Source organism: Protobothrops mucrosquamatus, unplaced genomic scaffold (assembly GCF_001527695.2).
Source record: "Protobothrops mucrosquamatus isolate PMUCROS unplaced genomic scaffold, P.Mucros_1.0 scaffold11, whole genome shotgun sequence".
Taxonomy (NCBI): domain Eukaryota; kingdom Metazoa; phylum Chordata; class Lepidosauria; order Squamata; family Viperidae; genus Protobothrops; species Protobothrops mucrosquamatus.
The window spans coordinates 807,041-822,830 of record NW_015386398.1 but is presented as its reverse complement, the minus strand read 5'-3'; the positions used below and the strand labels follow the sequence as shown (position 1 = coordinate 822,830).

Sequence of the window (15,790 nt, the reverse complement as noted above, 5' to 3'; positions counted from 1 at the left end):
AGAAGAAAGTTATTCCTTTGGTGCCGAGTAGTGGACATTTTGTGGAAGCACAAGCTGAAATGTTCTTTCATGCCTTCTGCAACCACACACTTTCGCAACTCTTTCTTCAAAGCCGGCTGAGATACCTGCTGAATTGGGCTCTGGGCCTGAAAGAGGATACGCCTGCCAAGGAGTTCGGCGAAAATGCAGCCCACGGACCAAATGTCAATTGGACGTCCGTAATGCCTGCTGCCCATCAGGATTTCAGGGGCCCGGTAATATTGAGTAACCACCTCTTGAGTCATGTGCTGGGACTCATCTGGCTCCTCTACCCGGGCCAAACCAAAATCACAGATCTGAAGGAAAGATGAAAAGGTGTGGTCAACCTGAGGAAGCTTCTAAGAAATAAAACTTCCAGACTTATTTTTCTCCATTATTTGCTGCTCCTTCTGGGAATCAATATTCTTTCAATGCCACTGAATGATATTAATTCAGGTGCATTCTAAAATGGGAGCTGGATGGATGCTTCCTAACCCTGGCAACTTTAAGAGGTGTGGACTTCAACTCCCAGAATTCTCTGGCCAGCATTAGGGAACCTCACAAGGCTTGTAAGAACCCTGCTGGGGGAGAGGGGGGAGAAAGGCCTGTGGGCCCCAGTAGTGGTGAGGGAAGCAGGCCCAAGGCCTACGGGGACATCAAGGGGCAGGAAGCAGATCAGAGGATGGGGGAGGCCCTACGAGTCTGGGGCAGATGGGCCTGGGCCTGCACTAGGTTTCCCAAGTTATCCCCCACCCGAGGCATCCAGTGCTCCACTTAACGACTACATGAAGGGCGGCAGAGATGGGATCGTTAAGCAAGATCACATGGTTGCCTCACTTAAATGACCATCACAACTTATGACCGTAATGGGCAGATGCCATTACAGTCATAGTTCGCGAACTACCTGTACACAAATAAAGGTTTCTATGTCTCAAATTCAAGTACACTGCATTAAATTAAATACAATTCATTTGATCACTTCTTGCATGGTTAATTTTTTTTTCTTTTGTCACATCAAAAATAGCAATTTTCTGGCTGTGACTATATCAGCTGCAAGACTATGAGACAGAGAATTATTGAAGATATGTATGTGTTAAAATCTACAGCATGGTGGGCACCGTGTCACCACTGATAGCTTTGGGTACAATGGCGTACGTGACATCTTATAGATTTGTCACAACCATACACATATTTATACACCCAACATCCTTATTCTTAGCGTAGTATGATTCACAGTGATTGGAGTGGGAGGGTGGGTGAGAACATTTAATCTTTGGCCATAATAGCTAAAAATGCTGGACGTGACAGTCTCCCCGGAGGTGGCTATCTTGAAAACTGCCTGGGTTGGCTACAAGGATGAATTACCTTGAGGACACAGTTGCTGTTGACCAGCAAATTCCCAGGCTTGATGTCCCGATGAAGGACACCAGCAGAGTGCAAATATTTTAGCCCTGGAGAAGTAAGGCGAAAGAAAAAAATACATTGAGTGTTCCCAAACTTAACTGGAGTTAACAGATGCAATAAAAATTAAAACTAAAATTAAACTCATTATCAACATAGTTTTCAAAATTAAAACTTTTATGTAAGTTCTGAGCCTTGAAAACCCATCTATTCCATGCGGCCGGCCTGGCGTAGTTTTGATTGGGCTTTGCTAGGGGTTTTATATGGGGTATTTTAGAGCAGGCTTTTTATTCAATATTTATTGTGATTTTTATTATTGCCTGTTAACCGCCCTGAGTCCCGTAAGGGAGATAGGGCAGTATATAAATTTAAATAATAAATAAATAAATAAAATACTGCCGAAGTGCTGAGCCTAGTGTTGAGTTTGACTCCAAATATATTTTACTTAACATTAAATAACTAAGAAAATTTAAAAAAGGGACACTCATTATCTCTTCTAAGAAAATAGCCTCTTAAGTCGCACATATGCATGATTCTTAAATCCTGAAAAGAAACTCCTTGCTTCAGAGCTGTTGCTTCCAATTCTGTTACAACAGTGAATTCAAATGATCAATTTTCTCAGATGTATTTTATGGAATTGCAACTGTGCAAGGATCGTCAGAAAAGAAGGGAAGGGGAGGAACTATTAAAATAAATGACTTGCAACAGGACATACTTAGGAAGGACGGGAGCAAAGGAAAGGAGCAGGAGAAAAGGGCAAAAGAAATCTGGTAATATTGGAGGACCTATGGAAGAGACCCTTCAAGAGGGATAACAGAAATACAACTTGTCTGGTCATCTCATTGAACCCCTGCTGGATCTCCGCCCCCATGGCTCTCTATCCCAATTCAAAAACATGCACAAGGAAGATCTCAATACTTCTCCAACCCCTCTACTGTCAAAGCATTAGACAGATAGCAACCCATCAATGAATTGTACCTTCTTCTTCATGGGACCTGAAGGCCCTGAGATCCAGTCTTCCCTTGGAGACAATGTAAAATACCCTTTACTCTCTTTGATTCTTCATCCTTATCTTTTCTACTTCTGATTATTCTCACCCTCGCTTCTCGTCCCCTTCAATTAATCCTAGTCTTGACTAAATTCTGGCACCCACAACTTTGATCACCAGTGGAGTTATGGAATCTTGTAACTTGGAATTGAGGATTCTACAACTGCAGGCTATGCATACGATTTAGAAGCTAACCAGCTTGTATAATGTGAGATGAATGATGCAATGTTAGGAATGACTCAGCAGGAGTCTGTATCCCTTTAAGAGCTTGAGTATAAAAGGGAAGGCCTTGCTGGAGTCTTTCTCTCTTAATTGCTGTATATTGGAGTTTGCTGAATTATCAAGATGTATAAGTATTTTGTTTCTAGTGTATATTTGTAGATAGTGTAATATAAACCACCATTTAATACAAACCACTGTTTACTGTATTTACTCCTTGGTTACCTCAGCGCAATAAGACTGTGCATGCTCTGACAGCATAGCATCAGCCAACTCTGTATAGACATTGTCCTACTTGTTCACATTCTTCTCCTGAATGATTACAATCCTTGTCATGTTATACGGCTGCCAAGCCAGACAGCTCTACATTCGCACTGAATCTAAATAAAGAACTTTGCCCAAATGGACAGAGTTCCCAATTTATGGCATTTCCAAGTCAGACTTACCCCTGAGGATCTGATACAAAAAGACCTTGATATGATCAGAGCTGAGTGGTTGCGGAGAAACTATGACTTTGTGAAGGTCACTTTGCATCAATTCAGTGATAACATAACTGATGGTCATTGTCAAGGAGGGTGATGGGGAATGGAACAGAGAACGGAGGTTATCTGAATACCCAGCTCTTCCCATTGGAAGCAAAAACAAAAATTACTTTCCCACCATTTTGTAAAACCAACAAGCTCTAACACAATGGTTCTCAACCTTTTTAATGCCGCGACCCCCAACCGGTCGTAAGTTGAGGACTAAACCGGTCGTAAGTCGAGGACTAAACCGGTCGTAAGTCGAGGACTAAACTGGTCGTAAGTCGAGGACTACCCAACCGGTCGTAAGTCAAGGACTTCCCTGCCTGGGAGCGCCGCACATGCGTGGTTCCGCCCCCTGCGCCGGCCGAGGCATAGCTGGCAAGCGGCAGAGACGGAGCAGGCCGACCACCAGCTGGCCCAGCCCAAGGGAGGTAAGGCACCCGCCGGAAAAGGGGGAAAAAAATGGTGGACAAAAAAAAATGGTGGACAAAAAAAATGGCGGACAGTCTTGCTTGGCAACCCCCGTGAAATGGTCGATCGACCCCAAATGGGGTCGCGACCCATAGGTTGAGAACCGCTGCTCTAACAGAATAAGGAGGCACAAATACCAAACAGCAGAACAAAGTGAGATAAAATAAAATAAGAAAATATAGAAAGAAAACTGTTATACAGATCAGCCATCGCTAACCTGATACTCTGCATATAGGCTGGAATGCCAACTCATATCAATTTTGGAGGACACAAAACTAAGGAAAGACTGGCATAAATCAAAAGGAACTAAAGAACCTCAAAAGCATCTCCAGTGCAGAACTGAGACACAAAATGTGTGTGAGACTAGACTAACCTAACTACTAAGACATTTTAAAAATCAGTACGGAAACTCTTATCTTAATTGCAAGGAAAATAAAAGAAGACAAAAGTGCAGATAAAATAAGCAAAAGCAATCTTCTCTAGTATTTTATACTACTGCACAATCTCAAAAGGAGGTACTTCCTGCCCACAAATGCCACTCAAATTTCATGCAATTTTGACAATCTCACCACAGACTCTAATGGGGGATTATGAAAAGGTTAGAATATTTTTAACAAAAAAACAACAACAACTGAGCATCAATATATGAGGCCATGGCTTCTGTGAATATTGATGATTGTAGGCTGCCCAGAGTTACTTGTTAATGAGATGGGCAGCATATAAATTAAATAAACAAATTTAATAAATACATATTAATTATACAATTACTAGCTAAAATTGTGTTGTTGACCTCTGAGGTTAAAAGAATAGTATCATAATTTTCAGTAATAAAGTGCTTGCTAGCTATAGCTAGGTATTTATCACTAAAAGTTATGATTCTATTCTTTTAAGGCAGGGATCCCCCACCCCTGGGCCACAGCCCACTATAGGGCTGCGGCCTCTTTGAAACCAGGCCGTGCGAGCGATGGGCAAGCATGTGTGCATGCAAAGCTCCACTCGCATGAGAGACGCAAATGGAATTTCACGTGTTAGCACAAGCACTCTCCACTCAAGCACCCTTCGCTCCATTCATGTGGAGGGCGTGTGCACCCACTGCTCACACCAATGAAGCTGTGCGCGCGCAGGCGCCTGGCACTCACATGCTCCCCCCCCCATGCCAGGCTAGGCCGCCAAAGTGGAAAGGTTGGTGAGCACTATGAAGCTGGAAGAAAACATAACATGTAAGATATGACAGCCCTATCTAGGTGCTGCTGCAACATTTACGCATGAAGAGATGAAGTAGGAACAATCAGACCTGATGGTCTTTTCAACTTGCAAACAGAGCTCGGTGGCCTCTGAGCAAACAAATAACAAAATTCAGACAGCACCAAGGACTCCACAGTCAGACCATCCCTGACCATCCATTCTCATTACTCTTCATATATAGAAAGCCATGGTCTCCGTCAAGGATCTCAGACCTCAATCTCTAGCATGGTATCCAGACCCCACAAACCTCAATGGCCACCAGGTTCCATGCCCTCCTCATATTCCATTAGATTCATGTACTTACTGTCCAAAGAAGTTAAATGGGAAGCTAGCAGGTCCAGAATAAAGTCCTACCACCATTTCTAAGAAAGCCTCTGGGTCAGACCCCAAGGAACTCATAAAAGTAGAGGAAGCTGTCAATCAAATGCTGTCCAGAAACAACTGAGGAACTTAGACTGGTATGAAACTTCTTAGGAGTGTTGAAGGAATGATGGGAGAGCAGCTTCATCAGGTTGCCATTAGGTAAATAAGGACCATTTATGCCAACTATAAGAGACTTAAAATAGCAACTGTACCTATTGGTGTCCAAAGGCTGTGAACATCTTGCTTAGGAGACTGAGCATTTAGATTTCCTAGCATTCTCAAGTTCAGAGAGAATCTATCGGAAATACCATGCTGCAGTTGACTTCAAAACCCAAAGACTGGAGCAAAGCTAGTGAATCATTCAATCATCTTCAGGTAAATAAACATACAAATTGGGGCAAGAGGGAGGGGATTTCACATAAACTTGGATCATCTGAAAATAGCCGACACAGGCTGAAAAACTTGGCAAGGAACAGTGGCAAGGACAACCTCAAAGAACTAGAAAACATTTGCATGAGAATATAAGGGGGGGATCCAAAGCAGTACTGTAAATGAAGGAAATAAAAAAATATGTGAGACGTAAAAGAGAAAAATCAAAAGAAATACAACATAAGGATACTGCAAAAAAAAAAAGAATCAAATCAAACTTAAGAAAAGCAAGAACAATCAATAAATATTTCACTTCCTCTTCTCACATGTAGCATGTATAAAGGGGGGAAAAGCAACAAAAGATAACGGTAGCACCAAATGGAGCATGGGAACAGTAGGGAAAATGAGGAAATAACTTAGCTACAGGTGGAATGAAGGATACATTTCCTCAAAACAGTCAATCTGTGGAGGTTGGAGGATATCCAGTGCTGAGAGGACCTAAGAAGAAGAAAAAAAGACATTTTTTTAAATCTGAAATAGGGTCTCCTGCTTGAGCAGACGGTTGGACTAGAAGACTTCCAAGGTCCCTTCCAACTTTGTTATTCTGTTAAAATCTGAAAATATCCCATCACAGACAGAAAGGATGAAACCAGTGATGGAACCCAACATCTGTACTATAATCTGGTGTTTTGGCATGACAGGCCTATCAAGCTTAATGTACCACCCGCCCCCTCCTAGTAATAAATATAGGACAACAGCAACTAATAATGTACCTACTCGGAAACAGGACTGAAACTTAGCTGGTAAGAGCGGCCTGCACAGTTTGTCTAATAATAGGGTCAGCTCTGCCACCCACACCTGCAATGACTTGGTCACCATCCAAGCATCCTATGCTGGCTGAGGAATTCTGGGAGCTGAAGTCTACAAGTCTTAAGTTGTCAAGGTTGCAGACCCCTGCTATACACCATCAATTTGTGCCCATCTCTTCCAATCTTCCAGCTTTGTCCCTGAGGTGAAATGGCCCTTCGCCAGCTTCTTTGTGCCAAGGAGCAAGGCCTACCACTGACCCTGGCCTACCATCAGAGGCCATCTCCTCCTTCCACTGCTTCTCAATGAATTATATTACTCTTGTCTGCAAGAAAACAACCAAGCTCAGAAAGCACCAAGGACCCCACAATTTTGAAACTGCCCATTTCCCTCACAGAGAGACACTGGGCAGTGTACAAATTATTAGAACATAAAAACAGTAAATAAAAGAAAATTTTAAAAAAGATCAGAATGATTGAAAATCAATATACACCTACACCTTTCTACAATGCACATTCCTAAATCTGGGGAAACTTAACCCAAACCCAGGGTGCCATAGAAGGACCACATTTGTCCCAGAAGTGGCTCTGCAAACTGATCCACACTCACATTGTCATGTTTGAAGTAACAGAGCATTCTCAATTCTCTGAAGACCCGTTTGCAAGAGACCAAGTTCTGGAAAACATTGGGCATCTTTTTGAGTGCAACTCGTGACCCATCCCGAGGGTCTGTCACAGACCTGCAGGAAGAAGAAAAATGTCCTTCCATTTACATTTTGACAATAAGAAAGGGTAGACCACAGCAAGGAGGCAATTACACTGTAATTTTAGAGAGAGAGGGCAAAAGATGAAAATACATTTTAAGATCTGCTCTTAAGATTGGAAAACATTTCTTTATATTTTTTTTCCCATTTTTTTTTCTATTTCCTTTCTTACAATTCACTATTTTTCTCTATTTCTTTTCTAAATTCTGTACTGCTTTTTATCCTAAAAATTTCTTTAATAAAAATTATTTTTAAACAGGTAGTCCTCGATTTAGAACCACCTATTTAGGGACCGTTCAATGTTACAAGTGTACAAAGTTACTTATGACCCATCCTCAGACTTTAGGAGTGTTGCACCATCCCCGCAATCATGTGATCAAACTTCCGGCCCTTGGCAACCATTTTGTATTTACAATGGTTGCTGTGTCCCAGGGTCATGTGATCATCCTATGCAACTTTCCCGGCTGACTTCCGATAAACAGAGTCAATGCGGGGAACCAGATTTGCTTAACAACTGCATGATTCACATAACAACTGCAGTGATTCACTTAACAACCAGGGCAAAAAAGCTTGTGAAATCGGGTGCTTAGCAATGGAAATTCTAGTCTGAATTGTAATCATAACTATCAATCCTTTCCTGCCTCTATTACTTTCATCCTTCTCTACTATCATACAGCAGTAAATAACTCCTCACTCACCATACCACACCAAAAGCACCATAACCGATGGGTCGATCTGGTTCTGGGTCCACCATCATCGCATTGCCAAGCGTTGTCTGCTGTTGCTGGGGGGGAGCTATCTGTACCCCATTATTGCAATAATATTTCTGCCCCCCACCTAGCCCAGCAGCTAAAGGTGGCTGGATTAACCCCGTCAATGCCCCAAAAACATTGCTACAAAGCTGAGCTTGAAGCGGATGGTTAGGGTCTTGGAAAGCCATCAGACAAATTAGGACAGAGGTGTGTGAGAGACACTGATTTTGGACACGAAGATTGGGAGAGGCGCAAAACAGCCCTCTGGAATTGAAATCAATTGTGGTTTGCAAAAAGGAGGTTTGGGGAATATTGAGCAGAAAATACCTGGCTTATTAGGGCAAATCTCACAAGCAAAATAAATGCATGCAAAATTGTGCGCTCCAGCAGAGGAGTGTTTTTATACAAGTAGTATTTTTTCTCCTTAAGGTTTAAAAAAATCTTTAAAGAGGTATCTTGGCTTATTTTAAATTTAAAATGATTATTACAATAAAAGGTAAATTATATTCTGGGACAGTTTGATATGTTTCAGGGACTGTATTCACCCTGGCTGAAAGTGGGGGGCGACACAGCAACTGATGAAAATCAGTTCTCTAACCAAATCTCTGATGTGGGGGACATCAGGGAAGATTTCTAAGAAGGTGCGTTTTCTCCAGAATGCACAGAAAAATTTGGAATATTGTACTTACATTAAACATAAAAGGGGAGAATGATTAAGAATAGACGTAAAGCCTTGACAATCTATAGGAAAAGAGCAGAAATGTTGTATAACATTTTTCTCTTAATAGGTGAGCTTTGTGAAACCACAAGACATTTAAACAGGATTTCTGGGATTACGTTAATTTTAAAAAATATTGAACAGAGCACTGAGGTTTTATCTCACCATATAACCAAGATGATGGATATCCTGGGCTGTACTGAAATATCAAGAGGCCTAAAAAAAAATTGGGGAATCTTATCCACAAGTTAGGAAATACAAGCTATGCAAGGGAGGCACTCTCTAGATTAGAGCAAGAGAAATGGAAGTAAGTTTGGGAAGAGCACTTCACGAATTGGAGAATGAGGTCTATTGCCTTTCTAGTGAGGTGTGAAAATGCTGGGGTATTCCCAGCAAAATATTAGAAGGGGGTTCGGTGACCCGAAACGCCCAAAATTGCGAAAATATCCCCTTCCAACAGAATGGAAAACCTCAAATGAGGATGTGGTATAACTATAACAGAACAGCTGCCATCCGAATCAACCTTAACTCACGTGTGCACTTTGGGGAAAGTTTCTCAACAATCAAAAGGGGGGAGGGGCAGACCCAATAAAAAGGGGGTGCAGAGAAAGCAGCTCTCTTGGCAACCAGCCCTGTTAGGCTTCAGGAATATGTGATTAAATCTGGAGGTATCAAAGAACCACCACCCCCTTACCTCTGCGCAACAAGAGGGGCAACAGAAAGATGCCCGGATAAGTGCGGAAGTAAAGTTTAGAGGTTTAGGATCTGCAAGGTGTGAGGGGGGGGGGAGGAATAAACAGGGTGCAAAGGGAGGCCTAAGGGAGGCTTGCCTTGAAAACGGCAAGCGAGGCAAGGCAGAACTTGGGGTGCTCTCAACTTTTCTTCCCCGACAGGGAAAGGGATTCAATCCTCAGCCCAAGACGGGTCCTAGCGACGGGCCAGTGGGGGGGAAGGTGGGGGCGCCCATGCTGCGGAAGGGGGTCCTTCCCCCACCCGCCCCCCCGGGTGGGCTTCGCAGCGTCTCAGCAAGGCATGGGGGCGGAGGGGGGGCGCTGCGGTCGGAGACAAAAGGGGTTCCCCGGGATGCAGACGCGCCAAGCACCCCACTTCCCCGGCAGACCAGCAAACCCCGGGCGAGCAGGAGCTGGAAGAGGAGCAGGAGCGGCGGCCGAGGCGGCGGCAGTGGCGCAAGCTGGGCGGGCGGGGTGCCTGGCGGGGTCTTTGTTAGAGGCGCCGGGGGTCCATCTTTACGGGGCCGGAGGAAGGAAGGAAGGCAGGAAGGCAGGAACCAGGCAGGAAGGAAAAGGCAAGCTGCGTGCGAGGAGGCCAGCGACGCCGGCGGACCCCATCTACTGGCCGCGGGGAGAGAGGCAGGCGGGCGGGCGATGGGTTGCGGGGAGCGGGCGGGAGGAAGCCAGCCTGGGGCGCCGAGGGATTAAAACGGCTCGGAAAGGAAAAGCCCGGCTGCTTTGCAGAAGCCACGTGGCTAAACAACACGTAGGTTTTCTAACTGGAAAGCCTTTGCCTCGTCTGGATTTGGGGTTGAAAATGTGTGTGGGGAGAGAGAGAGGGGGGGATCACAATTTCTAGATTTGAGGATGGGGAAAAAAGGATGGAATGGGGGGCTGGATTTTTTGCAACACTTAAGGGAGGGAGGAAGGGCAAAGTGTTCGCTGATCACTGTTGAAAAGAAGGTCGGGAGCCCAGTAACTTGTTTTCTTTTTTTCTGAGGAGTATTTAATAATCTTTATTTATTTAATCTTTAATAATCTTTAATAATCGTTAGTCTTTGTCTCCCTCCTTTGTTTGCCTGTTTTGCTTCCTGCACTTGCCCTTATTCTTTTCCTTTTGTGAGGAATAAAAATTCAACTCCAAGGGTGTTGGAAAACGAAACAAGTTTTATTGAAACATTTGCAAAGGCTGGTGGATCTCTTGGTAATTGCAAATCCCAGAGACCACACTTGAATCAGTTTCAGCATAAACTTTTATATCTTGTCCCGTACGTAGACTATGCCACATCCTTCTTTTCCAGACCCAGTTGATAGGTCCAGTCTGGTCACATGCTTTCCTACTGCCTAGCAACCAGACCCTCCAATTATTAGATCAAAAGCCCCTTTTGTTTCTGTCTTATCTCTCCTTCCTTGTCTGTGGCATGATTTGTAACATCCTGCTAACTCAGGGTGTAGTTTATCTACAAGGTGAACCTGTCTACCTAAACTGAATAATTGCAATTAAAAAGGATTTATATATTCCCTTGTTTATCTGGACAGCCATTTGTCTGGAATGGTATAGGATTTCCTGCCTGAGCAGGGGGTTGGACTAGATGACCTCCAAGGTCCCTTCCAACATTATTGTTGTTGTTGTTGTTGTTGTTGTTATTATTATTATTATTATTATTATTATGATTATGGATCATCGCACAGTCAGCCAGATGTTCAGACTGGATTTGGCATTTTGTCTACCTATTGAGTCCTTACCAAGGACCTGGGATAGGCAGATGTGGATGTTTGATGGTATTACAGATATCGTCACAGGATGGAAGCAGTTCCTAGTAAGGCCGTCTTTTGCAATTGACTAATGGCGAATTTGTCAATGCCAATGGTGTCCAAGTGGTGCTCCAGATGTTTTGGGATTGCACCCAAGGTGCCTATTACTATTAGTACTACCCTTGCTTGCCTTTGCCACAGTCTTTCTATTTCTATTTGTAGGTCTTTGTATTTTGTTATCTTCTCCAGTTCTTTCTTGTCTATTCTGCTGTCTCCAGGCATCATCATCATCATCATCATTATTATTATTATTATTATCTATAAGAGTGCTTGCTTTTCATCTAGAAGCTATGTATGTAACAGAGTTCATGCTTCAGTTAAACATGGCTACACTTTGGTTCATAGTTATACTTTAAAATACTGACTCTAGGCAGTTTTTATAAAGAATAAACCTTATATAAATTGAATAATATATCATTCATAAACTATATACTATTCTACAGTAGTGTGCACTATTCTAAAAGTATGCTTTGAGTCAGTGTGTATAGTCCCTCTCTGTTCCTCCAGCTTACTACATCTCCTTTCCTAAAAGTAGCTTAGATAAGTGTCTCTACATGTCTATTCCTTAAGCAGAAATGGAAAAATACAACATGTACATTTATTGTGTATCTCAGACTTGGTATGTTTTATGTCAATCTTTGGTCTAGGTCAGGGGTGTCAAACTGCTGACCCCGGCCAGATGCATCATGCTGAAACCGCGCCTACCCCATTGCCGGGAAAAATGGAAAAAAAGTTGTGATACCTCGTGACACGTTACGTGACGTTGCGAGTTTGACATGCCTGGTCTAGGTGAAAACTTTTAATAAAAATTCTGTAAAAAAAAAAATCCATATTGCCTGCTAGGCAAGGGAGGAGGGAGAAAGAGAAGTAAGAAAAAATGGACGCAGAGAGAAAAAAGAGAAATGTTTTTGAGAGGAATGAAGAGCAGGAATTGTCTTTTTGTTTTATTGTTTATTTAGTTTTGTTTTGCACTGGTTTTGGTGCTGGCAAGGATCTTGCTTCGGGGGGGGGGGGGGGGAAGTGGTAGGTTAAAATCTACACGCCTTAAAGCTGACAAGTTTGACACACCTGATTTATTTAATATTTTTCCTTTGGTTTGAGCTAATAACCAAAGCACAGAAAAAAACCAACAGAACAAAGTTATGAGATGTAAATGCTAGGCTTGGATTTAAATAATCGCTTGCTGGACAAGTCACAGCACCTCACTACAGTTAGTCCTAAATTTATAACCATTTGTTTAGTGACCGTTAAAACAGCACTAAAAAAGGTGACTTACTACCAGTCCTCATATTTACAACTGTTGCAGCAATCCCACTATTGTTACGTGATCAAAATTCAGGCACTTGGCAACCAGCATGTATTTAAATGGATGCAGTGTCCCAGGGTCATATAATCACCATCTGAAACCTTGCCAACCACTTCTGACAAGCAGAGTCAATGGGGGAAACTGGATTCACTTAACGACTGCAGGAATCACTTAAGAACTACTTAAGATTGCTTAACAATCTTGTCAAAAGAAATTGGATGTGATTCACTTAACAACTGCCTTGTTTAGCACTGGAAGTTCTTGCCCAATATGATTATAAGTCAAGGATTACCCATAGTTCAGAAAGTTAAGCAATTGTAGTTGGGCGTCAGTGGTTGCCAATGTGTTCACAGATCCTGCTCTCTGGGAATGTTCTGTCCTGTAAAACTAGTTCCTTCAATAAAAAAACTCCCAGTGTCCAGACCCACCCTTCCCCTTATGTGGAATTTCTATTTGCAAGGTTTAAAAAATAATAGAGTTATTTCTCAACATTTGTCTGTACAAGTTAGAATAGTGGCTAACCATTCTTCTCTACAAGCTTCTCCACCCTGGCAAAAATTCTGTCTTTTCACCCCCACACAAAGGGGGTGGGGGCTGGATAAAGGGAATCCAGACAGCTTGATTCAGAGCTGAAGCATCACTTGCACATAAATGCAGCACAAATATGCCATGGCTATATCTCATCCCACTGATGTGCCAGGCTGAAATGATCTTAAGCTGTTTTATTTTAAAATCATGTTTTTTTTCTCTTAGAGCTGGGTTTCCCGACCTTGGCAACTTCAAGATGTGTAGATTCCAACTCCCATAATTTCCTAGCTAGCATGGCTGGCTGAGGAATTCTGGGAGTTTGAAGTCCATGCATCTTGGCAAGATTGCAAAACCCCGCCTTAAAGTGCCAGTTTGGTTTAGTGGTTAAGGCAGACTTCTCCAGGCAATTGCCAGGCATCCGTGCTGGTTTTAAGGCCTCAATCAATCAATATTTCTCCCTTAAGTTGTTTTAGGATGTGGAAAACCTGGTGCAGTTCCCTGTTCTTTTATTGCAGTGGTTCTCAACCTGTGGGTCGGGACCCCATTTGGGGTCGATCGACCATTTCACGGGGGTCGCCAAGCAAGGCTGTCCGCCATTTTTTTTGTCCGCCATTTTTTTTGTCCGCCATTCTTTTTCCCCTTTTCCGGCAGGTGCCTTACCTCCCTTGGGCTGGGCCAGCTGGTGGTCGGCCTGCTCCGTCTCTGCCGCTTGCCAGCTACGCCTCGGCCGGCACAGGGGGCGGAACCACGCATGCGCAGTGCTCCCGGGCAGGGAAAGTCCTCGACTTACGACCGGTTGGGTAGTCCTCGACTTACGACCGGTTTAGTCCTCGACTTACGACCAGTTTAGTCCTCGACTTACGACCGGTTGGGGTCGCGGCATTAAAAAGGTTGAGAACCACTGTTTTATTGCAATATGATGATTTGCAGAGCGTGGGAACAGCTATTTTCTCTCCTTGTCATGAAAGAGTTGGGCACAGCTGTGGGTTGCTTCAACGCCTAGGAGAAATTAGATATTTGAAAGAGCTCTGAACTCAGGCTGACTTGAGCTGGCTGTTAAAGTGAGAGAGGTTGTGCTGTCAGGGTTGGAGAGTGCCAGCTGTCTGACTTTATTGCACAACAACCTCAATCCAATGACCAGCCATTCAGGTTTTATGGGAGCTTCGATCTCTCTTTTCTTGCCGTTCTCCCTGATTGACAGATTTGGTCTCCTGTTGGATGGCTCAGTTGGACAAACACTGTGATCATCTGTCAGAACTCATCACTTGCCCAAGCTCTGTTCCTGCCCTGTTTCCCTTTTGTTATTCTATTAGCAGATGGCTGGTGGCATTGATCGATTATGTGCCATCAAGTCATTGTCAATGCTTAGCAACTACATGGGTAGATTTTTCTCCATGATTTTTGCACATACAAAAGAAGACAATGCCATTTAGTAGCAAACCAAAACAGGCAATACAGCACAGGTAGTCCTCGACTTACAAGCATTCGCTTAGCAACTGTTCAAAATTAACAGTGGCACTGAAAAAACTGACTTACACCCAATCCCCACAGTCATGTGATCATGTGACTTACACCCAATCCCCACAGTCACATGATCAAAATTTGGACACTTGGCAACTGGCATTATTTATGATTGTTGTATTATCCTAGGGCGATGTGATTGCCATTTACAACCTTCCCAGCCAGCTTCCAATGGTAAAGTCAATAGAGGAAGCTGGAGTCACTTAACCAATAGCATGCTTTGTTTAACAATCTTGGTGATTTGCTTAATGATTACAGCAAAAAAGCCAATCAGAATAGAGTTGAAAGGAACCTTGGAGGTCTTCTAGTCCAACTCCCTGCTCAAGAAGGAGACCCTGTACCATTTCAGACAAGTGGCTGTCCAGTCTTTTCTTAAAAACCTCCAGTGATGAAGCACCCACAACTTCTGGAGGCAAGCTGTTCCAGTAGTTAATTGTTCTCACTATTAGGAAGTTTTTCCTTAATTCCAGGTTTCTTCTCTCCTTGATTAGTTTCTATCCATTGTTTCTTGTTGTGTTTTCTGGTGCTTTGGAAAATAGTTTGACCCCATCTTCTTTGCAGCAGCCCCTCAAATACTTGAATACTGCTATCATATCACCCATAGTCCTTTTCTCTAGACTGGTCATACCCAAATCCTGCAACCGTTCTTCATATGTTTTAGTCTCCAGGCCTTTTATCATCTTAGTTGCTCTTCTTTGCACTTTTTCCAACGTCTAACATCTCAAAGTGAAGCCAAGAAATTACTTAATGACCACTTTGCTTAGCAACAGACATTCCAGCCCCACTTATAGATCTAGTAGGAATTGGAAATAGAAATAGCAAATATTATGACTGGATAGTTTTCTGCCAATTCAAAGACAGGAAGATAATCAGAAGTCGGGAAAGGCACCAGATTTCTATAGACTGAGTGTTAGGCACCAGATTTCTATAGACTGAGTGTGTTATTCTGACCCCATTGGTGTTACACAGAGTGATGTGTATAAATCACAACTTCCCCATTGGCTCTGATGAGAAATGGTATAGTCCAGTGATTCTCAACCTGTGGTCTGCGGACCCCTGGGGGGGCATGTTACAAGGTGTCCACAAAGGCTTGAAGAAAAGTTATGATTTAAATTTTGAGTTAAGTCTTGGTGGTCCATGGCCTTGGTCTATGGCAGGGGTCTTCAAACCTGGCCCTTTTATGACTTGTGG

The 15,790-nt window shown here is 43.1% G+C and overlaps 1 protein-coding gene across 1 annotated transcript in view; it reads right to left on the bottom strand.

Moving 5' to 3' along the window:
- The window catches only part of LOC107282732 (serine/threonine-protein kinase NLK2-like), a 12,848-nt gene extending 4,617 nt beyond the window's left edge, over nt 1-8,231 (bottom strand). Inside the window, exons 1-6 of the mRNA XM_015810551.1 lie at nt 7,927-8,231; nt 7,075-7,204; nt 6,101-6,156; nt 3,133-3,239; nt 1,384-1,469; nt 126-335 (exon numbers count right to left, since the gene is read on the bottom strand). Coding sequence (XP_015666037.1) covers nt 126-335; nt 1,384-1,469; nt 3,133-3,239; nt 6,101-6,156; nt 7,075-7,204; nt 7,927-8,168 — 831 coding nt within the window. The 5' untranslated portion in view covers nt 8,169-8,231. The remainder of the gene's footprint in view (nt 1-125; nt 336-1,383; nt 1,470-3,132; nt 3,240-6,100; nt 6,157-7,074; nt 7,205-7,926) is intronic.
- Nucleotides 8,232-15,790: the final 7,559 nt, after the last annotated feature.